Source organism: Cryptotermes secundus, unplaced genomic scaffold (genome assembly GCF_002891405.2).
Source record: "Cryptotermes secundus unplaced genomic scaffold, Csec_1.0 scaffold480, whole genome shotgun sequence".
NCBI lineage: Eukaryota > Metazoa > Arthropoda > Insecta > Blattodea > Kalotermitidae > Cryptotermes > Cryptotermes secundus.
The window spans coordinates 149,927-175,466 of NW_019732379.1; the positions used below are offsets into that span (position 1 = coordinate 149,927).

The 25,540-nt window shown below is 42.9% G+C and overlaps 2 protein-coding genes across 2 annotated transcripts in view; one reads left to right on the forward strand and one right to left on the reverse strand.

The window, feature by feature from the left end:
* The window catches only part of LOC111867569 (ribonuclease P protein subunit p25-like protein), a 145,127-nt gene that overhangs the window by 42,743 nt on the left and 76,844 nt on the right, over positions 1 to 25,540 (forward strand). The window lies entirely within an intron of this gene.
* Positions 1 to 25,540, reverse strand: part of LOC111867565 (aromatic-L-amino-acid decarboxylase) — a 51,561-nt gene that overhangs the window by 8,524 nt on the left and 17,497 nt on the right. Inside the window, exons 7-10 of the mRNA XM_023857549.2 lie at positions 24,032 to 24,207; positions 10,903 to 11,109; positions 8,075 to 8,240; positions 2,251 to 2,321 (exon numbers count right to left, since the gene is read on the reverse strand). Of these exons, the coding sequence (XP_023713317.1) occupies positions 2,251 to 2,321; positions 8,075 to 8,240; positions 10,903 to 11,109; positions 24,032 to 24,207 (620 nt within the window). The remainder of the gene's footprint in view (positions 1 to 2,250; positions 2,322 to 8,074; positions 8,241 to 10,902; positions 11,110 to 24,031; positions 24,208 to 25,540) is intronic.

Sequence of the window (25,540 nt, forward strand, 5' to 3'; positions counted from 1 at the left end):
CTATCTCTATAAGATCCATTTTAATATTATCCACCCACCTACGTCTTGGTCTTCCTAGTGGTCTCTTTCCTTCTCGCTTTCCCGCCAATATCCTATATGCATTCCTCTTCGCCCCATTCGTGCCACATGCCCTGCCCATCTCATCCTCCTTCACTTGATCATTTTATTTATACTTGGTGAGGAGTACAAATTATAAAACTCGTTATGTAGTTTTCTCCAACCTCCCGTCAATTAACCTCATACCTGACAGAAGTAATTCTTCCAACTATTCAAAATGTGGGAATCTGTAAGCAGATCACCATTCTCATCCTTCACTAAGTTACTGCTAGGCTGGTAACCCCTCTTAAAGTCATTTACTCCTCTATAGCCTACATGTCCCTAATGTTCTTGCTCTTACTGTTCGTTGCAAGCTCATCAATTTTGTCTTTTTCTGGTATTCATTTTTTTTTCATTTCTGAAATGCCTGCTGGTTTCGCGTCTTATATTGTTCAGAGTATCCCCTTTTATTACGCTTCGATCGTATAACCACTGCAGTTTGCCTTGTTTCCTTTAGTCGAATATTTTTGAGCATCCTTCATCGAACCATGGCTTATGCTTCTTCAGATTAACATCCACCTCAGTGTCTAAGTTTTCCAAGGCCGCGAACCTATTTGAGATTTCAACACGATACTGCTTTTTACAGTCTACCGCATTTAATTTCTTGAGAAAACATCTCCATATGAACTCTGTGCCTTGTTTGTTTGCTCACTGTCAGTCTTTCCCTAACCTTTGCCACCACCAGGTAGTGGTCAGTACCACAGTCTGCTGCCCTGAATGATTGGACATCAAGTATAATTGAGTGCCGCCTCCTATCTGTCAAAATATGCTCTTGTTTGATTGTGTATCTTCCCATCAGGAGATGTCCAAGTAAATTTATGGATGTTACAATTTGGGAACATAGTATATTCGACAATAAGATTTTTGGATGTGGCAAAGTTTACTACTGTAACTTCATTATCATTATTTATTTCGTGTAAACTCTCATTCCCAATTGTTTGTTTGAAAATGTCTTACCTACCTACATTGGCATTGAAATTTCCTAACAAAAACAATTCGTGTGGTATTTAGGGAATTTATCAAATACATGTTCCAGTTCTTCATAGAAACTGTCCTTCATGTCATCAATTTTGCCCTCTGTTGGGGCATGGACATTCAGAACGATGATATCACACCCGCGACCTCTTAGTACAATATTATGTATGGCATCCTATCAGTATCTAACTCTACCCTCGTAACTGTTGATATGATTCTCTTATTTTCGAAAAAACCTGTACATAATTCATGATTCTCATTCCCGTTTCCATAGAAGAATGTATATTCGCCTGCTGGTTCGGTGCCACCTCTGTCCCCACCATATCTGGATCCCGTCTCCTCCATCCGCAACCTGAGGACGCGCCATGCCGTGGTGACAAGGGATCCACCTAACATGGCTTGTATTACCCCTCTTAAGATTAAAATTAGAGGTAGACGCCGATTTAAGCGGCGGTCCTCTTCCAGCATGAAGATGCTTTGTGTGGAAACACGCGACCTGAAGACGTTCTGTTCGGCATACACTGTCTGAAGCTAGACTTGACCTTCTCTGGGTGGATGTCCCGCCTCTTACGTAATTATACATACCGTCTTTACAAGCGTCTACCACTTGAATGGATCGCGAGTCAGATAAATCCTTTCCACATCCTAACACCCTATTTCTTTAAAAACAATTTTATTGTTGAATTTGAGATTCTCACAGCTATGGCTATGAAGATTTCTGTCTTAGGGACATAACGTCGTTGTAGTCCGTTGAAGGTAAACCGAAATTTGAGAGGAATATTTTGCCTCCCAACTTCAGGTCTGCTTGTTATCTCCTTCATGCTGGTTTCTTGTTTTGCCTATTCTTCTGCCTTGAAGGTGAAGGCGACTTCCTCCGAAACGTCGATTGACTTCCAGTGGACTACACGGCGTTATACCAGAAGATAGGACTCTTCAGTTTTTTATTATCCTTCCATATACGCCTTTTGTCGTCGGTGTGGATTATGTAGCTTTGCATGATAGACTGATTATGACTAAGAGTACAGTCATGGCATATTTAAGCATCGTGACATTAGATAATTATGTAGTTAGCACTTTGAAGCCTGAAATTAATTCAGATAACATTTACAAATTTGGTTAGTAAGAATGAGCCTTGAAGGAATAATAGCTATATGAAATTGTACTGTACATATTTCATACCTGATCCTTCTCCAAGTTGTGTGTGTCCAGCAGTTCCGTGGCAAATTCTGTGATGACATCCCAGGCATAATCTGTGTGCAACATGAATAAGCAGAGCCTATAAATGAAACAGTTAGTGCGGATGTGGGCTAAGAAAAATTATGTTGAGACTGAACAAACATCAGCCACCATTAAATTACTGACAGTGTAAAATCGATAACCACATTAAAGGCGGGAGATGCTGTAGTCATCGTGAAAACCATAAAGTTAGGTCTGCAGTGAGAAATGTGTTGCTCAGGGCTCCAGAAATACAACTAGAAATTGCTAGCCACTTCATAATAACTTGCACAAAGCTTCTTGTTTCATATTCACCACAAGTGTTCGTAAACTTTCCCTGGTGAATGGACGAGCATACTTTTAGGTCTTTGCTACAAGCCGGAAGGTCGCGGGTTTAAGTCCCGATGAGGTCATTGGATTTCTTTTTAATTGACCTACTCCTTCCAGCCTCATTAGGCCCTGGGGTTGACTCAACCTCTGACAGAAATGAATACCAGAAATTAAATAAATAATTTTCCTGGGGAGTAAAGCGCGGCCGGCGCGTAAGGCTGACAACCTTACCGCTATCTTTGAGCCGATTGTCTAGATAATGTGGGACCCTCAACATCTCACAACCCTGTGGGCCTTCACGGCCTGGTACAGGGATATCTTTACTTTTTTTACGTTAATTGAGCAGTGTTCGCAATATCTTGTGTAACTAACTCTTTGACAACAAAAGGAAACCGTTCAGTGTTGATTATACCGAAAAGCACCTAATGGATACGATACATTGTCATTCCCTGCAATTTTTATTTCTCCCCCCCCCCAGAACCGACTTCACTAATGTACATCTTGATGACTTCCTCTAAATTTGAAGCTTTGCAAAATGTGTAATGACGTAGAAGTTTTTTTTTCTTCTTTTTTTTTCATATCGGATCATTTGAAGCTCCTTGTTAAAGGACTGACCTTTCTCGGCTGTTCACTACTGCGTATGAAACTATTTGCAATTGTTTTCACACCTAGAAGTCGTTTCCTCCATCCCCGACTCGACAGTGTGACAAGCCTTGGTACTGAGCGACCGCGTGACTTCGGAACTTCTCTTATATGGCGGAGAAGTAAAGATTTTGACAAGGAAAGAAAAAAGTAAATCGTGTGAAACTCTAATGCGTTTGAGAGCAAGACCAGGCACCAGCTAATTAAATCTTGAAGCGTGAAGCTGATCTGAATAGTACATAACAAGACTGGGAGGGTGTGATGCATACCGTAATATACAGTTTCCTCATGTGTTCTTTCCGACTCTCCATTCTGAACAGTCAGTTAGTGGTGATTTGGAAAATAATCGCTCCTTAATGTGATAATCATATGTCGCACATAAATATATTCCACGGGCAAGGTTTAGAGTTTTTAAATGTTAAAACAGATGATGCATATAGTGACCATCACGCATTAAATTCCTAATCTTCTTAGTTTCTTTTAAAGTTGATAGCTTCTCAGCTGATCAAGATATTGCCTGTCTCTTAGCCCACTTCCTACCTTAGGAGGGAAAATACAGTTACGAGATGGCCGTAATCGCGGTGTGTTTGTGTGTATGTATATATGTGTGTGTGTATGTGTGTGTCCTCCCTCAGTTTTAGCTTCAATCCATCCAACCGATCCTCATGAAACTTGGTATAAACATTGTGCTGATTTAGCCCACTCCAACGCCTTGCGTTGTCATTACTTACGACGAGTAATACGATAATATCGGAGAAGCGCGAACTGACGAGGTGGGAACGACACTATCCACACTTACTTTGGGTTTATGGAATGTTGTTTGGTAATAGATCTTGGAAATATATGCACAATTTGTTTATGTAACGTGTTTGTAAAGTAGAACATAAGAACCTAAATGTTGTCTACAGCTTACGGTTTGATGGCGGTAGCCTGTGAACCACTGCAGCTTCGCATGTGAAATTTGGTACAGAGATAGACGATAAACATACCCACACATCGTATAACACATACTTTTCGGAGGCGAGAAGTTACAAATATGGCTACAGTTCGAAACTCGAGGTTGTCTCCAGCAAGTATGACGTAGGCATGTGCAGAATATGCACTTGCTTATTACTTTCTTAAAAAATGAAATAAAACAAAATTACAGAGTGCAGTACAGTAATATATCTGTCGTACTAAAAATTTTAGTAACAGAAAGTAGGCTGGCTCTTGCATTTCTTTACATTTCCGTGTTTACTAATCACCATCGTCGGAAATTGTCGTGAGAAAGTTGAATTATTCCATCCCCCTTATACGCTATTTCTGTATGATTCATTTTAACATTGTCCTCCCATCTACATCTATGTCTCCCATAGATCGCCTTCTTTGAGGTTATCCGAAGAAAAATTTTTATGACCCTGTTTTCCCCATGTGAGCTGTACTATTGTCGGCTTTATTCTCCTTGATGTTATCGTCCTAACAACGCAGGCACTGTGAAGAGTGCAAATGTCTGTGTTATTTTCTCCGGCCTCCTCTCTCTCGATTCTAGATGTTCTGCTTAGAACTTTCTCCTAACTAAATTAGATCTGTGCTAGAGTAATTGTGTTATTTTCAATGTGAAACGTGTAATATAGAAATTATTAATTTTTACTGACTTTTGTTTTGCGAGCTACTGATTCTTTTGTCGTAAAATGACCCTCGTAAGGACTGCTGATGCCACAATTCATAATTGCCGAAGGAATGGTATAAATCAAAAGTAGGTGGGGGGGGCTGTTGGGCCCTGCATTCGAATTACGCACTTTGCGCAGACATGTTGACTACGGTCTCTCGGTTGGACCGAACGTCTGAGTTTTGAGATGCGTAATACCAAGTGTGGGAGTTCGTATAAACGGAAGTTTGCATATCTACTCCATGAATAGTCCATGTGCTTGGGTTCCTCTCCAAAAGAACGGAACGGAGATCTGCATTTTATTATTACTCCAGTGACGCGATCCGTGCCCAGTTCCTTTGAACCTTCGATTTTAACATCAATGCATGGTCAGAAGGATGGGCAGCTTGAATCAGTCTCTATTTTTGACGCATTCATAAAGAAAAGTTTAAAAAATGCGGTTGTTAGCTTCACAGTTTGCACGTAACAACTTATCGGCTTCAAGAGAGATTTTCATTACATTTGCCATCGAGATTTTCACTGAATTTTGTCGATGCGATGTAATTTTGGTAAAAATCGGACAGAAATAGCGAACACTTTACCAGAAGATGTAAATGCATTTCTTCTTGTATCTCGAGCATAACTCCTTCAGTACGTATCAAATCTAAAAATGTTTCGAACAGACGTAGAGAAAAATGAAACATATTTTATGCCCACAAACCATTTCCTATAATTCTTACGAGTTTGAAAATGATTAACAGACAGGATTTTTATTCTATGTCATTTCTTTACTCCGAAGTCATTTTCCCTCGTGAACTGATTTTGCCACATCCCGTGCAGCAACAGAGCAAATGCACCGAAAGTGTTACTATGTGCATACATTTCCAAACTTGCATGGATGAAGAATATACTTGTTCAGGGTCAGTTATCTTATTATTTAGCTAAAGGGCTAACATTTCCAATTGAAGCTATATTCTCGATATGTACGAGTACCAGAACAAACTAACTGTATGTTAGATTTAGTGTGAAGGACATATCACTACAAAATTCGGGTTAAGTCAGTTTACGCTGCTGTGATTAGATTTACAAGTTAAATGTCAGTAACTAGTGCAGCTGTACAAGAGAGGATAATGTCAAAATTGATCTTAAGTAGCAGTTATTGAGGGACTGGACTGCTCTGCCTCAGGATATAGACCAGTGTCGGACTCTTTTGAAAGCGGTAATGAATCTTCGAGGTCTGTTGGGGGGGGGAGGTGTTTGTTTACTAGCTACCTAGGAAGTACTATTGTCCATGGAGTTCGTGTAATTGATTGAGTTATTACGTGAAGAGTGCATTAAGACCAGAAGTCATATATAGACTGAGCGACGTATATTTGCAGTGACGGACAGCACCCATAATAATTTATAGTCTAGTCTTGTTTACCGGCTTCGGGCTGGACGACCGAGAGGTCAGAGTTCGAGTCCCGGTAGGGTCAAGAATTTTAATTTTCCCATATCGTCCAGACCGGCTCTGGGGCTCACCCAATCTTCTATCCAATGGGTACCGGGGGCTCTTTCCCGGAGGTAAAATGACCGGGGCGTGAAGCTGGCCACTCACCTCCAACTAGTGCCGAGGTCAAGAAAATGTGGATCTGTATATCCACTCCCATATACGCCTTCATGACATAGTACTTAATTAGTTGAGTACAAGAACAACTTTACCCTTACCTTGTTTTGCCTGCATTTGTTAGGTTGGCTGTGTGTTCAATTTCCACTTATTAACTGACATATGCCTGTGTATAACAAAGTATTGTAACGTGTCTGGAACCCAGAAGAGTCACTTCTATGGAAACGCTAGAACAGACCGTTGCATAGGAAACAACAATCGCTCTATTGTAGTTCTAACAGGAGTCTCCACGGTTATAACAGAGGGTTCATTTGCATAGCAGCGGCCGAGATTATAAAACGGTGTTGAATGCATTCGCACAGTCAGTCTTTATCCAACCGTCGAAGAAGAGAGTCATGGATTAGTCGCCAAAGAAGTCAGTCTGGATCCAACCGCTGAAGAAGACAGTCCAGTATTGCCGAGATATTGTAAGCAGTAATTGTAACACTGCGAGAGCTAATGATTGTAAGGTGTGTAGGGTGAGCGAGTGGAATAAATCCGCTATATCAAACACGGCGTAAACTTATTTGTGGCGTGACACACACAAAACACGCTACATTGTTGTCAAATGTGTCTTACGAACTTAAACACGCGACGAGTGCAACGAATTATTCTGCGCCTAGTGCTACCCTACGAAAGGAAAAATGGAACATGTGTTAGAGCTCTTGAAGTCTATGCAAGTCTGTGCTGCAGTATATTCAGCAAGGATAGAGCAAGATCTTGTACATTCATGAAAGACGTGACGTCTTAATAGTGCACTTCAGGCTGCACCTACAGCAGATGTGTTTGTTCTTACAATATTTGTGTAACATCTGTTTGTACAAATATATCCCCTGCGCTAACTCTCTGATAATAGAACCTGAAGAATAAAAAACAACCATAACAGCACTGACCACTGGGCATTGTCCTCAGCCAATTAAGTCTAGTTCGTATCCTCATAACATTGCTCTAAGCGCGTTGTAATATCGTTTTCTAATCTCCTCAGTCACCCTTGTGGCCGCTTTCCTAGAGGTTTCGCAACCATGTTTTTTTTTTATACGGTCCTTATTTGCATGACTCTCTGAGTACCATAACGTTGCCATGTCATTCTTGTGTATTCTGAAATCTCTGTTTGCTATACCTCTGCTGGGTTGTCTTAGTACGGTGTTTCCATACAGGTAAAAAAGGTAAAGTTGTCCCTGTGCTTAACTAATTACGCACTACCCCATGAAGGCGTATGGCATTAGCTGGAGGTCAGCTTCCCGCCCCGGCCGCTTTACCCCCGGGGAAAGAAATATTAGTACCCATTATATGGGAAGCTACGTGAGCTCAGAACTTGTCTAGACGACGTGTAGAGGAGCAGAATCTTGTCCCTACTGGGACTCGAACTCCGACCCTTCCGCCGTCCAGCTATACTGACTGCGCTATCCCGGCTCTTCATAGTTTTTCCACATCCTTGAAATTTATTTCTTCACTCAAAATAAGCGAACGTGTCCGAAACCATACAAAAATTCTGCTGTACATTTATTTGAGATGCGAGAACTTTCGTTTTTCAGGGGACGCACCGATCTGTTCCTCCGTGGCATTCTGGACCACTGCACAGAAGCGGATGACATACTTCTCGTTGACGGAAGCGGGTACCATGTGAATCTTCCCAGACGCGTTGATATTGCTCAGCAGCTTCTGGTTTAGTTCGTCCGTTCCCTTCAGCCGAAAGCACACTAAGCCGAGCTGAAACAGTTCCCAGACAAGAAGAATGTAACTTGCTTCGTATGAGCCACTGATTCATGCGACACTTTCGGACTTTTTTTTTCACTCGCTCTACAGCCCGCTTTGGGCCATGGCCTCTGATTTTCAGTTTCATGATCATTTTACAGACGATAGGACTCCTTGGACGAGTGATCAGCTCGTCGCAAGGCCCCTACATACACACAGGACAACATAAACGGAATAAATACATACACATACTATATATCCATGCCTTGTATAGGATTCGAACCCACGATCCCGGCTTCCGAGCGAGCGAAGACAGCACATGCCTTATATCGCTCGGCTACCGTGACCGACGCTTTCGAACATTATGCAGGGCAATAGAAAATCATAATTAGCCTAAACATACCAAATTTCTTGTCATAACCTGTTTCGTGGTACACACGCAATTACTCGGATACATGTTCCGTATTTAGTTGTTAACAGTTCTCCATAGGGCGGCTTCATAATCGAAGTGACGGAGAATTTATTCATATCCGAGTGGTGTGATATACCCAACGCGTGTGAAACTTATGATGAGGAAGCAGGTGTTAGCATCAGAGTAACACTATTTGCTTCAGGCAACACTACAAGACTGAGCTCAAAACTGTATATTTTAATTTGACAGTGTAGACCGAGGAGGCAGATGCATCAGGTTCTGTTCCACTTCTGTGGCATGCCTTGACGTGTGACAAGAAGGAAACCTGGCGCAAACAGTGGAAACCACTGCTAAATTCGTGTGCTGGTACGATTTAATGTCTGACTCATGATTAGGACTTCCTTCACTTTATAAGGCGTCCCATTTCATGAAGATTTTTTCATTATATTTTTTGTTTTGTTTTTATGGTTCACCACTCACCTCGAACTAGTGCCGAGGCCAAGGAAACGCGGATCTATACATCCCCCCCCATACGCCTCCTTGGTACAGTGCTTGATTAGTTAAGCACAGGGACAACTTTACCTTCTTACCTTTTTATGGTATTTGAATTTTATGTAATTAATTACAAATCAATAAAGCAGAGTCCTCGTTAAGAAAGTAATAGTTGTTCAACTACTCAAGAAATTCTCCGCCTTTTATGTAACCCGAGGTTATCATGTTCTCAAGAGCTCGCTTTGAATTTTCGATATTATGTTGTGACGTGACGCCTGAAAGCCGGAATAGTGAAACCAGAATCAGACGTTCGTTGATGAGCGACGACCAAGTAAACACTAAGTTTTCGTTACAACGGCTGGCTGAAATACGTTTCCGCGGCAACATATACATATTCTGGTATGATTCGAAGCGTTTGGCGGAGATTGTCACACGTTTTCATGTCAACGGAGAATAAAAGAGAACAATCAGCTGCTCTACTTGGTGATCTGTGTTCGGTCCGCATGAAGTGAGTTCAGTCTCAGATTCAGATCCAGAGAGAGAATCCGAGAGACTAGAGAGCAGTCCGAGAGACTGGAGAGCAGTCCAAGAGACTGGAGAGCAGTCCGAGAGACTAGAGAGCAGTCCAAGAGACTAGAGAGCAGTCCGAGAGACTAAACAACAGGGAGAGATCTGTAACGCAGCAGTCCTTAGGAAGGAGTTCAATGCGAGAGCAGTTGTAATCAAGTGTTATTGTAATAGAGACGTCCAATAAATCTAACAATCAAATCTAGAGCCCACAATTATTAGTCACGGAACCCCGTATACATGACAATATTTAATTCAGTTCCACAGATCCCTTAAATACACTTGTATTCCATTGGACCTGTTTATTTACATGTAACTTGGCCCAATGAGTATTACCAAATAATTAGCGTTACCTTACCTAATATTTTCGTCAGTCCCTCCAAGAAAATGTTTGGATAATACGTCAAATTAGGCCACAACCGCCTTCGTCTACTTTCTTTTGAGCTATTGATAGCGTCGTTAATGCTTCCTTTATTGAGATATTAAGGTAAATTACATTAAACTACTTGATGGTTTTTTTATTGCTAGTGGGGCGGGACTAAGTCCCTTGTACTGCGGTCACTTCTGGCCTATTGTACCAACCCCAGATGATATGTGAGGGTGATTGTGGAGCAATTAGTGGAATGAAGATTGGCAGGGGAAACCGAAGTACTCGGAGAAAACCTGGCCCAGCGCCACTTTGTCCACCACAAATCCCAGATGACCAGACCCGGGATCGAACCCGGGCCGCCGCGATGGGAAGCCAGTGACTAACCGCTTAAGCTATGGCGCGGTTGACGTGTCCTGATACTCATTTGTGTTAGGGGCTGAGTCAACCCCAGGGCCATAGTGCCACTGCCACGTTGAATGAAAATGTGCATCAGTTCGAAAATGGTACTATGTCTTGTGCAAGTTATGGAAATGTTTAAATTTCTTTGCAATCGTCTGGACTCATAATAGAAAATAATTTTACTGTTACCTTAATTATCTTTATACATTCAGGGATACATTTGTGCTTAAATCATCCTCCTAGACTAATTCGAATGGGACATATCTCAATTTATTTACGATATTAGCAGAAGTAGTCCGTCAGTGCGAGAAGTAGGCAATGCACAGACTGAAAACGTGCGTGGCTGGTGTATATTTGAATGTCCCGTTGCGTTTCTGCTTCATTGTCCATGTCGTACCGTATGTTTCTCATATTTGATATGGATGCTGCCTACTTACCTTAACTTCGTTGCATACTTCGAACCTCTTGTCTTTGCGCACGAGGGTCTCGAATCTCTTTGCCAGACGTATGTGGTGCCGGATGTACTTCTGCAGACCGGAAATGCCATAGTTACGTATCACGAACCAGAGTTTGAGGGATCGGAATCTTCTGCTCAGAGGAACTCCCCAGTGGCGGTAGTCTATGGCCGCGTGAGAGTAGCCATGCTGCACAATGAAAGGTAACAATTCATCTCGCTTTGCATTGCACACAGGGGCAGTTGTGTGATTGACGGTCTCTAACAGTGTTTCTTTATGAGAAGATCAACGTTGTCCCGGTTTCTGATTAAGCACTACGCCATGAAGACGTATGGTGTTGTAGAAGTATAGCTCCGTGTGTTTTTAAAGTTGGCACAAATTGGAGGTACGTATCAGTGAACAGCTCTACACTTGGTACAAACGCTACAGACATAAGGATTGCAGGAAAATATAGAGACAGAATTAGATGTAAATCGTTATGTAAGGCGGGGAAAAAGTAAAGTGTAAATAGTAAAAAAAAAGTACGAAAATTATAGATGTAGAATGAACTGTACGCCATAAAACTAGGTGTTAATCGATGTGAAGTCTCACATAACGATGTAAATTGAACAGTAAGTAATCTTTTCTAAATAAAGAATGAGTGTTTACAGAAGACACTGCATACATACATCCAACCTGTTGACCATATTTCGGGAGGCACGTGTGAGAGTTTCCTTCGTGATTCTGCCGATGGCATTTTTGCCGTTCACTTTTCAATCATTCTAAGTGACTTCAACTATTTTCATACACGCGTTTTTTTATTAAAACCCCACTCAAATTTAGTGATGTTAGATCCGGAGACATGGGACGCTCAAATCCCTTGGAAATGTTCCTTCTTCAAATAATTCCTTGTTGTGTTCAGCTCCATTTTGCTGAATCCATTGATTTTCATGTAGTTTCAGCAAGGAGAAGAGCTCCATATGGATACATTTATATGCTTCCGCGACCGTACACTTAGATATGAAATTAGGCTACAATGAAGATGGGATGCAACGGTCTTTAGTCCGGTGGAAGTTCGACGACTTTCTTCACGACCACTGACGATGAAATCAGTGTGCTCCCCCGAAATGTCGGCGAACTTTGCGAGACCACGCTTCATCACATCCCAGAAGTCGCCGCTGTGAAGACCTCAAGGGGCCAAGGTTTATTTTTTTGTTAGGCTAAGTTTCCGGTGGATCATGGATAATGCTTAATATTTGGAGATTGCTGTTCGTAGAAATCAGTGTCAGCTATCATCATACCAGTCTGTTCAAAGGCGGTTTGAAGCCGGTATAACAGAACAGCACCAGGATACAGCCTGTCCACTGCTCCATGACCTTCACGAAAGTGTGTCCCTGATCCCACCTAATTGCCGGTCCACATGTCCTTTGAGTTAACTGCATTCCTATGGTTATTTGAAATATGTTTGTTCGTCTATTTTATGACGCGTCGAATAAGGTGTGGTAGCATATTTGTCAATGTAAGGTTTAGAAGTTGGAGATCGTAGCTTGTTTGACGGCAGGTTTCCTGTGCAGGCGGTCACCTCAAACAGGCTGTGGACATTGTCCGTGTGCTTAACCCCGTCCCATGAAGACATATGCAGGGTGGAAGTGAAGCTTTACGTATTCTTAATCTTGACATTAGATGGATGTGAGTGGTCGCTTCACGTTCCGGCCGCTTTACTCCCCTGAGAAGAGTACCCAGTAGGAGGCTGGGTGCACCTCAGAACCAGTCTGGACGGGAAAGCGAAAAGTAGAGTCCCTGTCCGTCCCTAGATTTTCCACCCCCTAACTTAACTGAGCTGCCCTAGCTCATAAGATAATAGCAAATCTCACTTTCAGAGATGACACCTATAGCCCTTAAGGCGCATTTTACAGTCTTCTAGATTGAAAACGGCTCCCACTGATCGCAGTATCCAGGTTCTAAATGTATTTTACGATGCTGTATGAACTGATGATGCTGTGTACAGGGCTGGAAGAGATGCAACATGGGAAATAGGAATGATTGTTTAGAAGAGTGCGAGAGCAGGAGGGTAGCTGTGTGGGAGAATAGAAGCACAATAAAAGATAATGCAGAGATAAAGAAATGTTGCTCATGCTGAAGTTGTGGGATGAGTAAATCCTGACAACGCTTATTATTGTTATTCAGTTAAAAAAAAACTGTTGCCATCATGCTTTCTGGAACTCTCGAGACAGGGATGTACAGAAGCATCGTCATTTGTTCTGTATGCATATCGTAGCGTGCCTCCGAGATATAACATACATCGCAAGTGTTTGGAAGAATACTAAAATACTGTAACGCAAGGGGGATGAATTAATGGGCAGTTTAGGGCATCACACAACGGGGAACGTCTTGACTTACAGAGGTCACGCAGTCTTGCTAGTATAGTGAGATTCAAGAGGGGGGGGGGAACTGAGATTTAATACAGAATTTTGGTAGGGATGACTGTTGAGAGCCGATCACAGTGGACCCGCAGTCTAAGGCACTCGAATCGAATCCCACTCAAAGCATGAATGTCTGTATAGTGTGCGTTTATCCTGTGTGCAGATATCGGCCTTGCGACGGGCTGATCCCCCATCCAAGTAGTCCTACTGACTGTGTATAGGATCAAGAAACTAAAAAGGCGGCCAAGGTCCAACAAAGGAATGTAGAGCCATAGATATTAATAGTTCTGCGGTATTGAAACTACGGGTTCTGCTATAATAATATTAGTTGGTTAATGTGGCATTTGCCTGGAGGGACAGAAGAATCAATAAGTTTGGAATTATACATACAGCATAACAGTTCTGACGCCTTCGTACAATTTTGTTTAATTATAACGAAAATTGTAAGACTTATTACAGATATGTGCTGGCCATAAAATATTGGTTTTATTTTTCTTTACAACTTATATTTCGAACACATTTCTCTCCCATAAATATTTGGAGAGCTGCACACAGAAGCGTGTGTAGTTTTCCGTTTAAAGTGCTCGAGTTAACCTAAGATGTAAACGCGGAGAGTTCTGTCTTCCGGGATCTAACGCCTTGTAGACCGTTAGAAGTCAACCGACGTTTCGAAAGAACATATCACCTCCATCTTCAGGTTCGAAGAATTAGCCAAGCAAGAAACCAGCATGAAACAGTACTACCTGCTTCACGTTGGTTTCTTTCTTGGCTTATTCTTCGACCGTAAAGAAGGACGCGACATGTTACCCCTAAACGTCGGTTGACTTTCGACGGACAACACGGCGTTATATCGCAGAAGGCAGGACTCTTCATAGCCACTGCTGTGAATACCTCGAATCGTAAAATGTAAATGTGTTGGCAGATTTTAGTAAAACTTCCCATATAAAAATTAATGAAAACCCGTCGAGCACACAGATTGACTTACAGAAAGACATGGCAAAGCTGACAGGAGCTTCCTTTTGCAAGTGTCCGTTGCGACCATGGCAAAAGGAGTATCCGCCTTTAAGCAGCGCAGTTAATAACTCATAGAGACTGCTGACCGGGTACGTTATCTTTTTCTTTTGGCTCTTTTTTTTTCGTTACAGGATATTTTCCGAAACATGTCTCTGCGTTGCATATGTGGCAAGTAACACATGAAATTAATAATCCTTACTGACATGCTTCATGTCTTTCCTCTAGATCATGATGTTGAAGGACCTTGGAAAGGCACGTCTCCGATGTGAGCTGTGCTACGGAAATTGGTGGCTTATATAATACTGCCTGAAGAAATGTTGCTCACGGTCGCTACTCGCTGTACGATATTGCAGCACTGTGAGGAAAAATATTCTGTGGGCTACCTTGTATATGTAGTTAGTTACCGTATCAGCCTCTGTTTATTTAACTTCTTCTTGAGCAGCTTATAGTCGCTTAGCTGGTCGAGACATTCTCAGCCGTTTATGGGATCGTAATGTTCATAAACGTGTTGAGGAAACCGTCAGTTATCCTGAATCCTGAGCCAGATGTATGAATTTCATTTCATCTTCACGGTAGAAAAATCCGCGAACGAGGATCCCGCGTGAGCAAGTGGCTGTGGAGGGGATACGTTCCTCCGAAACGTCTGTTCACACAATATCTACATGCCACCACATCCCAGAGGACGCCATTCTTCATAGTCACCGCTATGTAAACTTCATACCTTACAAGAGAAGCTTTATTTGCACTGTACTGTGCTGGGATTACGCTTTTTCACAACATCTTCGGTGGGGTGCAGTATTCAAATGGATGGGGATTACTGGCATATGGAATCGTGTTTTGTCCTCTGGTCAACTTAGGTTAAGTCTCACGGATTTTAATCGAATCGTATTTTTCTCTACAAATTTATAGCATGAAAAGGTAAAGGTATCCCTGTAACAGGCCATGAAGGCCCGTAGGATTGTGAGACGTCCAGGCTCCCACATTTTCTAGACAGTCGGCTCACAAATGGCGGTAAAGGTCAGCCTTACGAGCCGGCCGCTCTTAACCTCCCAGGAAATTCCTGATACTCATTTCTGTTACAGCCTGAGTCCACCCCAGGGCCATAGTGCGACTGGAAGGATTAGGTCAATTAAGAAATATGACCTCGTCGGGAATCAAACCCGCGACCTTCCGGCTTGTAGCATAGTGCCTCAACAATCTACACTACCGCGTGCCCCTTTCCAATTTATACCATTTCTTATTTCAGGGTACGTTGGTTGTCTGTAGTTGATCCTATAGTTTGCTGTTGGTATATGCCAGGCATGTCCAACGCGTCGATCGCGGGACGATTTTTGATCGATCTCATAGGCCTATAAGGAAATTATACGTGAAAAGCATGTACAATTCACTTGTAATATAATATGATTATATTCAGATTTTGAAGGGAAAATACGTATTAATGTAGTCTGTACTTTCAATGTATGTTGCTTTTACAACAAACATCATGTGTCGTCTTATTTTTATGAGTATTTTTGCTTAAAGCGAGGTACGACGATACGAGGGGGTGGTAGATCACTGGCAGTTTCGACACTAAAAAGTCGATCACAACCTGTTTGAAGTTGGACATGCCTGGTATATGCTGACATTTTTTTCGCTTAGTGGGGGGGTGGAGTCCAACTGGGTACACTCGGCACGGCGGCCNATATGCTGACATTTTTTTCTCTTAGTGAGGGGTGGAGTCCAACTGGGTCCACTCGGCACGGCGGCCACTGTTTGGCCTATTGTAGCCTGCCTCGGGTGATTATGATGGTGGAGAATTTGGTGGAATGAAAATTGGCAGGGGAAACCAAAGAACTCGGGGAAAACCCGCCCTAGCGCCACTTTGTCAACCACAAATCACACTTGACCAGACCCGGGGTCGAACCCGGGCCGCCGCTGTGGGAAGGCAGCGACTAACTTCTTGAGCTATGGCGCGGCCATATGCTGACATCCTTCCAAGGAACACTATAGTGCCAGGAACTGTGATAGCTCAGAATGCAACTTCGGTCGCTAACGACGTTTGTCGAAGTTGTTATTTATGATCAGTAGACAAGCTGTTCGATGTGGGTCAAACTCAGGTATCGGGGTGAAGTCCCGTCCTTTGCCAGTCTTTAGGCGTCGTAAAATAGATCACCTTATGTGGGGGTCCTGTCCGTCCTTACGCTCTGTATCAGCGCCTGAACCGTTGGATAGATTTTTAACTCGTCTTCGGATACTCTGAACTAAAATTTGTACCGAAAATCCGATTTTCGGCCTTATTCACGCGTAATAAAAACGTTCACTTAAGGCTATAAAAGGACTTCAGGATTGTGAAGTATTTCATGGCCTCTATAAACATGGCGGAAGTAAGCATAATAAACTGCAAAGAACGCCGTTAGGAATTTTATGTACTACATTATAGAGTACACCCTATCCAATCCATAATGTAGTACATAAATTTCCCAAGGACGTTCTTTGCAGTTTACTCACCAACAGGGACAGTAGGGTCTTCACTTATCTATAGCGTCCAGACCGCTTCCTGTCCTATGGGTACCGGCGGTCTTTCCTTGGGCGTAAAGCGGCTGGGGTGTGAGGCTGACCTCTCACCTCCGTCAAGTACCGAGATCAAGAATACGTGGATCAATACGTTCAGCCCCCCTACGTCCTTATTGCATGGTTCTTAATGAAATAAGCACAGAGACAACTTAACCATTACCTTTTGCAGTGTTGTCTTGTGTTTCTTATGAACGCGTAGGCTGAAAGCCTGTCTGTCCCTCCGCATTTTCATTTATAAAATTATTCGGACGGTTTATGTTGTGGTGTTTAGAGTTTGTGTTGTAAGCTTCTGGTCGAATTTAATTACCAGTGCAAAATAAGTAGGCCAGAGTTATACTTTCTTTTTTCCTTGGCACTACAGCCCCAGTGGGCCTAGGCCTACCTCCATGAACTGCGATCACTTCGGTTTTTCTAGATCTTAGACATACGGTAGGACTCCTTGGGCGGGTGATCAGCTCTTCGCAAGGCCTCTACCTGTAGACAAACACAGAAAACGCACACAAAATCCATGCCCTGAGTGGGATTCGAACCCACGGTCCCGGCTTCCGAGCTAGCGAAGAGAGTGCGTGCCTTAGACCGCTCGGCTACCGTGACCGGCAGATAGTTATGCTTTACATGACGTTAAACTGAACATTGTCTCTTATCCTCATAAAGCTCATCGGACAAATTTCATATGCCTACACATTATAAAGTAAATATATGTAACTTTGATTTCAAACATTTTCGGTGCGATAATGCGAGTATTCGCTTTACCGTTTCTCTCTGCAGACGCTTTTACCGGTTCTCACGGTCTCTCCGCTTGCAGAATTCTCATATTTTTTCTTCTACCCTGAAGATGGAGGCGATACGTTCCTCCGAAACGTCGGTTCACACCACATATACACGGTGCCAAATCCCAGAAGACTGCTCTCTTCATAGTCACCGCCGTGAAAGCCTCAAATCTTACAACCTTCGGGTTCCATAAAATGCTGGGAAGTTCTTGGGTAGCTGCACAATTAGCGCCTTCTTAGGAAGGCTCAGCTCCATGAGTGAGTGATGTTATATTGTTAAGAAAATAGGAGCAATTACTTATGGCCCTATAATGTGATGTGTGTAGTGGTGAGGCAGTGAAGTTGTATATGCACATTGAGCAATGCTCAGGTACACACAGCTGTAAAGAACTCATTTGGAATATAAAAATGCATACTCAAACTCGGCTCTTGCTGGTATGTAATATCCATTTAATCTTTTAGGCAGATACGCAGTAATATCTGAAACAAAAATGTCTTGCTTTTGGAATGAAAACAAAACGGCTCCATGCAAACCCCGCATGAGACTTGTGGAACACCGAGATATTTCTATAATTTTATGCACGAAATATTTTTATTTTAAATTTTTGTAGCATAAACGCAATACTCTTATTTATTAAGGCTAACCATTAGTAGAAGCATGTAGGGCATACCTGCAAAACCCAGTAAACTGTCTACACATAGCTGTTAAAATTAGTTGCGAAGCACATAGGCTTGTCTAATTTCTTGGGAACTTTGATGTATCACGAAATTGTGTAGGTCTGCCTATCGTGCGTGTGAAGTTTAAGTTCAAAAAAGTTGCGCAACACCATTTCACGATGCAATACCAGGTTAGTTACGTAATGTGTCTGGATGGCACACAGCAGTGCTGGTTGCGCGGTGTTAGGCAACATGTGGTTCCAGGGCGTTCACCTGCAACGCAGAGAGAGCGGCCCCTCTATCGCTTGTTCGTGATTTTTGGGGGTTGTTTTACGACGCTCTTAGTATATAGACTATATGGCGTTGAATTGTAGGATTGATGGATTAGAGAACATGTGGAATTAAGGTGTCGTAGCGTAATCGAGGCATTATATTGACATTTGCCAGCAGGGTCAAACCGAAGAAAAAAAAAACCTCAGTGAGGAAAGCCGGTGTCAGGACTGAGATTCGAACCGAGCGCCTCCCAAACACAAATCTGTAGCATGACCGCTACCATTTAATTTATTTATTCATTCATTATACTTGGTTTATTTAAAGGTCTGTTCATATCATCCTGCATTGATCGTTTCATACACGTAGCGTTTCCTGCACGACATTTGTGTGAGCTTTCATATCATCCTGCACCTGTCGTTTCCTGCACGACATTTGTGTGAGCTTTCATATCATCCTGCACCTGTCGTTTCCTGCACGACATTTGTGTGAGCTTTCATATCATCCTGCACCTGTCGTTTCCTGCACGACATTTGTGTGAGCTTTCATATCATCCTGCACCTGTCGTTTCCTGCACGACATTTGTGTGAGCTTTCATATCATCCTGCACCTGTCGTTTCCTGCACGACATTTGTGTGAGCTTTCATATCATCCTGCACCTGTCGTTTCCTGCACGACATTTGTGTGAGCTTTCATATCATCCTGCACCTGTCGTTTCCTGCACGACATTTGTGTGAGCTTTCATATCATCCTGCACCTGTCGTTTCCTGCACGACATTTGTGTGAGCTTTCATATCATCCTGCACCTGTCGTTTCCTGCACGACATTTGTGTGAGCTTTCATATCATCCTGCACCTGTCGTTTCCTGCACGACATTTGTGTGAGCTTTCATATCATCCTGCACCTGTCGTTTCCTGCACGACATTTGTGTGAGCTTTCATATCATCCTGCACCTGTCGTTTCCTGCACGACAATTGTGTGAGCTTTCATATCATCCTGCACCTGTCGTTTCCTGCACGACAATTGTGCGAACTTTTCATATCAGCAGACATGGAACCATTCCAGCTCATACCTTCTTGTAAGCATCTATCTACTGAAGAATTATGTGTTATCTGCTAGGAGTTGCGCCGCCGATAACAACAGCCCTCAGTCTAAGACATGAACTGTCTTCTCCCGCTCAAACACTGCGATGGTGAGTTCGAATCCCACTTGAGGCATGTATGTCTGTGTGCGTTTGTTCTGTGTTTTTGCGCTGTCCTGTGTGTGCGTATGTTCTGTGTTTTTGCGCTGTCCTGTGTGCAGGTAGCGGCCTTGTGACGGGCTGATTTCCCGTTCGAGACGTCTACCGACTGTGTAAAAGATCAAGAAAATAAAAAAGTAGCCAAGGTCAAACAAAGAGCTGTAGAGTCATGGATGGACGGACGGACGGATAGGCAGATAGATTAGATAGGTAGACAGGTAGGTGAGAAATGCAGACTATTACCATAGAGCGTCGAATGTGGGAATGAGTAGTGAGTAATGAATTGGAAAATGATTCGCAGCCTGATTTTATATTCTATTTCGGCGTTTACTTGAAGGGACCGTGGGAACCCCCGAAATAGAAAACGCAATGCTACCCACTCTATCACGACATTCACTCTCTTTGGTTTATAATATCTATTTTCTAAAATGGAGGTCATGAAAGTATACGTAATGGATAAACGCAGTTTAATTTAGGAGTTAAATGCAATGAAATGTACTTGCATATCGATGCAATAAAAAGTACGCTTAAAATTCATCTGCACTTTATTGTTGTGCCGCATACTTCGCGCGACCTTGTTATCAGATCAGATGTACGTTCTCATGCTTGCGCAATATCATGAGTCGGCAGTGGTAATATCATGAAACGGTGGCCATGTTCACAAAGAATTTCCATGTATGTTCTTCCCGTGTTACGGTAAAATTATAGTTTTATATTTTTAACGCTTTTGTTTCTGGTAGGAGGTCCTGTTGTAAGCAGGGCACATCCTATAATCCTTATCCAACCGGACTCGGCCGAATTCAGTCCACGTTTTCTTGACAGCGGCCAGATGTAATAAAAGAATTTGTAGAGGCTTCCTGAGTTCTGTTCTGAGAGTCTGGTGCGTAATTGTACTTCAGACCATACTTTGTATGCGCTCACTGAGTTGGAAATGCCTTGGACTCTTCTGACCCTGAGGTTTCATCTTCAGAAGTGTTCTGACTCCTGGGGTCCATCAGATGTGCAGCTGAGAGCATGACTTCATATGTATGTGACGCAACACTCATTATCTGAACGTTCCTACAAGATTGCCGAAAAACCGACACAGAGCCCTAACGCAGCTGACTGGCACCTACTTCGATTCTCAGTCTGACTCTTTTGTATGGGTTTGTTTGGCGAGTTCGAATTGGTGCTTTGTAAAAGCGCGCTTATATTATGTTTGTAATCTCTCCGTCTGTCCTCTCCCTGGTCCGTATGTCCGCATTTAACCCAGTCGCATCTTCAATTATTCGTCATGTGTGTCAATACGAGTATATACGTACTTGAAAAGGAATTTAATGCAGCCTTAAATTGAAGTATGTAACCCAATTGGTGTATTTGAAATTCTAAATAATGGATGATCACTTTGAAGTTCTCGTCGACGTGTAAATGCACGAAGCTTCATAAGTGGATGAAACAAAGCATTTTGACGTTTGAGTTAATTCGTATAAGTTAAACTCCGTGGCTCTTGTCCTTTAGCGAACTATACCGACCGAGCGACCGCCGCTTGTCGGCGTAGTTAGTGCCAACTTTAGCGGATAGAGGGTTTCGCGTAGTCAGAGCAACGAATCGTTAATGTCGGTTTTCTAGACCGGAGCCGCCACTTTTCCATTCAAGTAGCTCCTCAATTATCCTCACGAGGCTGATTGGTCCTGTTCCAGACCCACTACTCAGAAAATCTTGTAGCGCCGGGAATCAAACCCGGACCCTCTGGATCTGTAGCTAGGAACTCTGTCCACTGACCACAGAGTATAAATTACCTAAACAAAACAATAAGGAACAAACCTTCATTCTTGAGTCTTCCTTTATTTAGCGTTTTTTTTCATCTGCTTAGATTATATAATGTCGAATAGTAGGATCGTTATGCTAATGCTGAACTGGGAAGGATCTGAAAGGAAGTGACCGTAATCTATTTTATGACAGTGTCCCAGCATTCCCATGTAAGTTATAGATTTTGTACGTAGCCCTAACATATACATTCCGTCTGTTTTTATTCCATGATATTCAGAACTTAACCGCGTTACATTTATGAACCTGATAAGTGTAGTTCGTAATTCGAATACCGAGAGAGATCCATGATTATTTGTGTGTGTTTTCATGGTCAGTATTAATTTATATTGTGATATGTAGACCCATTATTGGGGGACGCGTTGACAGACACGTTTCCATTGATTTTTTTTTCTTGGCACTACAGCCCCAGTGGGCCTAGGCCTACCTCCATGAACTTCTCCGTTCACTTCGGTTTTTCTAGATCTTACACATTCGGTAGGACTCCTTGGGCGGGTGATCAGCTCGTCGCAAGGCCTCTACGTGTACACAAACACAGAAAAACGCACACACACAAACTAAACATCCATGCCCTGAGTGGGATTTGAACCCACGATCCCGCTTTCCAAGCGATCGAAGACAGTACTGCCTTAGACCGCTCGGCTACCGTGACCGGCTTCCATGGAATTGGACTCAAGGAAACCAACTCGGTACGGAATACGTTTCCGTGTAAACTAGTGATCAGCAAACATTCCTAGGATACCGATACGCTATATAAGCGGCCTTTCAGATCAGAACCGAGTCAGTCGCAATAGAAGAAACTAGGAGAAGACAGATCAGAATGGAGCCAGTCGTAGATCAGATGAGAATAGAGAGATATCAGATCACAACAGCATGGAACGAGTCCTAGGCCTCCTAGACAGTCATTTATTGTGAGTTATTTTAATTCATTATGATTACAAATGCTTATACAAGAAAATGTTAATAAATCCAATCCAGATTCCGTTATTAGTCGCGCAGCCATAAACACGTGACAATATATTAAATATACTCACCTCCAACTAGTGCCGAGGTCAAGAGTTCGTAGCTCTATACATCCACTCCTCCCCCATTCGTCTTCATGGAGTAGTGCTTAATTAGCTTAGCACAGGAACAACTTTTTTTTTCTTCCTTGGCACTACAGCCCCAGTGGGCCTAGGCCAACTCCATGAACTTCTCCGTTCACTTCGGTTTTTCTAGATCTTACACATTCGGTAGGACTCCTTGGGCGGGTGATCAGCTCGTCGCAAGGCCTCTACCTTTATACAAACACAGAAAAACGCACGCACACAAACTAAACATCTATGCTTTGAGTGGGATTCGAACCCACGATCCCGGTTTCCAAGCGAGCGAAGACAGTACTTGACCAGGGACAACTTTACCCTTATCAAATATACATCAGCTCGGGAATTATGCAATGAAATTTGCCCCATAGAAGTAAAAGGCTTGATGACTGACTGTGCCTGGAAAACAGCTTTGTGGGGTTCCTTAATTCCAAGAGAAATTCTTAGTTAAGGTTAGGTTCCGTATATCAGTTAATATTTAACTAACTCCTTGGAGCTGAGTCCTTATTGAGAAGCCGGCAGTCGGTCATCCACTCAAGAATTTCTCAACATTTTGTGGAACCGAGGTTCATTACCGTGTTCACAAGAGCCCTCTACGGATCCCTATCCTGAGCCAGATTAACTCACTCCAAACCACCCCATCCTATCTCTCTCAGGTGCATTTTAATATTGTCGTGCCACCTACATCTGGTTTTTCCTAGTGATCTTTTTCCTTCCGGTTATCCCACGAAAATCCTATAGACATTCCTCTTCTCCCCAAAGACTGCTACATGCCCTCCCTATCTCATCCCGCTTAACTTGATCTAATTATATTTGGCGAAGAGCACAAACGGGTACCTTGTCAAAATGGCATGGCGCTTCCTCAGGTTGCGGGTGGAGGAAACAGCCTCTAGATATGGAAGGTAGCTGCGTATATTGAATAAGCAGTCGCCAACAGCCCCTACAGTGGGTGGTCCTCCAGCTTGGGGGCGTGGAGCTAACAGTTCACCATAAAAATAAGTTTGTTACGAAATGTTACAAGGGGCCCCTGACTTGGGCGGAAATCAATTAATATTTATTTATTGAACTTAAAGTGAGAGATAAACCTATCCAATCACTTGTCATTCGTAATTATGGGACATGACAATCGAAATTTACCGCATTTAGCTTTAACAGTCAATTTATCAGAATTCGGGGAAAACCAGCCACAGAATACATACCTAATTTCGTGCAAAATTAGAGTTCTTTCGCCACGAAATAAGATATTTTAAGACATTGAGAAGGGTTTTCTACCAATTATCGAATGAGAAGATGATAATTTTGGAATTTGCAACTGACCTGTAGGTACAGAGGATCCACGACCAGAGCCGAGGTGAGCCTTATCTTGTCTCGGACCCACAGTGTAGAACAGTCGAAGTTCACCAGCAGCCACTTGTTAGGATTCGTGTTAAAGGAGTCAGCATACTCTATACCACTCAACAGCGGCTTCAGTTCCGGGCAAATGAAGGCGTTTCCTGTGGAAACAACGGTGATGCAGTAAACTTCTTCCTTACATACAAGGAACGAAAGGCCTGTCAGAAGCTTTCTAGATTATAATGGGTATGAATTTTTGGTTCGCTCCGCAGATTTCTGTGCTTAATTTTCAACTGTAAGATACCAGAATTTTTGTAATATATCAGGGAGTAAATGTTTGAAATATGGGTGTCAATAAATTATATTAATTGAGTAACAGGTTATCTAGCGACGCCGTTTCGACTTTACAAATTATATCTGCTTCGAATGAGACGGAGACAGATCATGAATTGTTATTCGGTAAGGATTTGAATGGTGGCGTTCATGACCTGGGTGGATGCATTATACCAGCAACTTTCTGTTAGGCCTGAGTAAGTCGACGAAAGGGTGGTGCTATAGCGCACGCGGTTATTCGTCAGCTTCCTACCGCAGCGGCCGGGGGTCGATTCCAGGTCAAGTCGTGTAGGATTTATGATGGATAAAATGGTGGCACTGGGGCTGGTTTTCTATGAAAAGTTCGGTTCCCTCTGCAAATTCTCATTGCACCAAGTGCTCCATCCTCGTCTATCACCCGGGGCTGGTACAATAGGCCAATTAGTGGCCGACGTTCAAAGTGGACTCAGTCCTACCCCACCCCACGAAACTAAAAAAGTCGACGAAACCTTCAGACGAAATAGCTAGTACCCAGGTGTAAATTCGAAATGGACAGCCTTCTGCCCGGTTTCGTAAAGTATGGAACCAAGATAGGGCTCTGTAATATTTAAATTGTACTTTGGCAATATAATGTGATGATTCGCAGCTAGCCACCATATCTAGAGGCCGTCTCCTCCACCTGCAACCTGAGGAAGTGCCGTGCCGTTGTGACAGGGTACCTATTTCCCTTAGGCGCTCCAAGTCCCGCGTGAGGTCTGGTTCATATTCTTCGATGGTATCCCTTTGGCGAAGACTGGGATGACCAAGTCCCATTACATAGGCGGTCTGATGGGCTTCAGGACTGTTCCGAATATTGTGGTGAAGATGCCATGGCCAGAAACCCGAAACTCCAGGCCTTCATCCCGTAGCCAGGCAGTTTACTGTAGCATAGAATCCATTATCCCGTAGTGCACTTGCCACATTTCTGTGTTGTTCTGGGGTAGTTTTCATTCGTATTTCGCCTAACGAATCCCGAATTTTGATTCTGATCGTGATATCTGCAAGAAAATTGTCTAAATGGAAAATAGAGTAAATCTGCCCCATTTCGTGACGTATTGCTGCCTATATTTTACCACTTTCTAAATGGTCTTTGTCGTTGGAATGCACATCCCTGCATTCTTGTGACCTCTGGTGTCTTATTTT